General features: G+C 34.0%; 1 protein-coding gene across 1 annotated transcript; it reads left to right on the top strand.

The window, feature by feature from the left end:
* The first annotated feature begins 6 nt into the window (after positions 1-6).
* Positions 7-672, top strand: LOC107059389 (probable inactive receptor kinase RLK902). Its single transcript, XM_015305905.1, has 2 exons — positions 7-60; positions 206-672. Exons 1-2 carry the CDS (start codon positions 15-17, stop codon positions 550-552), a joined length of 393 nt encoding a protein of 130 aa, XP_015161391.1. The 5' UTR covers positions 7-14; the 3' UTR covers positions 553-672.
* Positions 673-2,109: the final 1,437 nt, after the last annotated feature.

The following is a 2,109-nucleotide window of genomic DNA, read 5'->3' as shown; positions in this document are numbered from 1 at the left end:
CCATAAGCAAGTCCATGGCTTATACCGAGACATTGGGCACTCTTGGATACATTGCACCAGGTATAAGAAAATCTACTCTCATTGATTTTCTCTTATCATAATTAAGCCTCTCCAAATTCTACAAGTAAAAAAAAAACAAGTTTTCATTTATGCAGAATTATTGTTGAATTTCAATTGAGTAACTTTTCTTCAATCCTTCTCTAAGAATATGGCTCGGAGGGAATAGTGTCTGCTAGTGGTGATGTTTATAGCTACGGCATCATGTTGATGGAGGTTTTGACGAAAAGAAGGCCAACAGATGAAGAGATATGCAATGAAAATCTTGACTTGAGGAAATGGATCACACAATCATTTTCAGGGAGTACGATGGACGTTGTGGATGCCAATCTATTTTCTGAGGAAGGACAAATCACTAGTAAAAGTGAAATGTGCATAGCCTCCATGATAGAATTGGGTTTAGACTGCACAAAGGAAATGTCAGAATCAAGAATAACCATGAAGGATGTAGTCAAGAGGCTTAACAAAATCAAGAATGCATTTCTGGAAATGTAGACGTTAGCATCTCTTCCGATGGTGTTCTTCCTGAGCTGCATGTTAATATGATGCTTTTTGCTTACCTGTAGACATTTACTGTTTGTAGTTCAGAGTATTGCATTTCCTTCATTTTGTGATTTCAGATTTGAGTAGTCTTTAAAATGTTTTGAGTGCTTGAATAAAATTAAGAAATGTGTTTAACTGCATTATTTTACTTTCAGTTTGCCTCTACTTCATATTTTTGATTCATTAGTTTCTTCCGATAGATATATTCAACTATTTAATAGTTGGACTTGGTGAATTTTGCAGGTAAATAAAAGATCAAATTCTAATAATTCAATTGTTTTTACATCGCAAGTGCACATAATTTAAATTCAAACTTAAATTTGATCTACCTGTTTCTCAGTATCAGTCAAAGTAAATATTCGTGAAAGTTTTGTGGTTCAAGGAAGTGAAATCACTCCCGTTCTCAGTTTCATTGCTCATCAATTGAAGCTATGTTTGTAGGTAAAATTTGCAGAGATGAAAATGCTAAATAATGGAGAAGTTTTCCATCCAACAAACATGTCTTGTGCTGAATGCGAGAAAATAAATTATAATACATAGGCTAAAAATTTTACTAGTTATAATAGTAAATTACATATTGTCTCTTAAAACATTTATGGTAAATTTCCAATTTTGTAATACACAGGCTAAAAAATTTCATAGCATATATTTCTGTCATTCTTTTTAACAGTAGTTGCCTGGCAGCTTGTCAGCACCTCGATTATTCAAACGAGTAGCTTCTATCAGTAATATGAATACATAATTTACACTTGAAGGGCTCCATTTATAGCCTTTGAGATTGTTAGCACATCATATTATGTATGCATTTTGTGTTGGAATATTTTGAAATCATAGAAAGAGGCTCTCAACAAGGGTTAAGCAGATAGAAATAAATCATAAGTAGCATTTGTTACTCTTTTGATGTGAACTTTGAGAGCAGATGATACATGAGCATGTAAACTATATATAAGAGCGCAAATGAACTTTATGAGAAGATGACACGCGAACAAGTGAATTATGAGAGGATATAATCACATGAGGATCCGGGGTATCTGGAAACATCCTATAGGATCACCATTCCATATGTGTGAGTGGTTGTGAATAATTAGGATCTTGGTGGAAAAATAACTGATGCTATTTGAAATGGTTGGTGCAATTTAAGTTTATCTTTTTGGTTAATCATTCTGCACCTATAGTACATATAATCAAAGTGGAATCAACTGTTAATCTTGGAGTCCGCTAGTGGTGATGTTTATAGCTACGGCATCATGTTGATGGAGGTTTTGACCAAAAGAAGGCCAACAGATGAAGAGATATGCAATGAAAATCTTGACTTGAGGAAATGGATAAAACAATCATTTTCAAGGACGTTGTGGATGCCAATTTTTTTTGTGAGGAAGAACAAATTAAATTACTAGAAAACTCAAGCCCTATGGATAATGTCGAGGACCATCCGGAGTTGTTTAACCCTTCTGCAGATAAACATTTGGGCCATGTTTTATGAAATGTCGAGTGGAGTTTTCATCAAAG

This window comes from Solanum tuberosum, unplaced genomic scaffold (assembly GCF_000226075.1).
Source record: "Solanum tuberosum cultivar DM 1-3 516 R44 unplaced genomic scaffold, SolTub_3.0 scf01628, whole genome shotgun sequence".
Taxonomy (NCBI): domain Eukaryota; kingdom Viridiplantae; phylum Streptophyta; class Magnoliopsida; order Solanales; family Solanaceae; genus Solanum; species Solanum tuberosum.
Note: the sequence above shows the minus strand (reverse complement) of the source record. Positions and strands in the feature narration are given on the sequence as shown.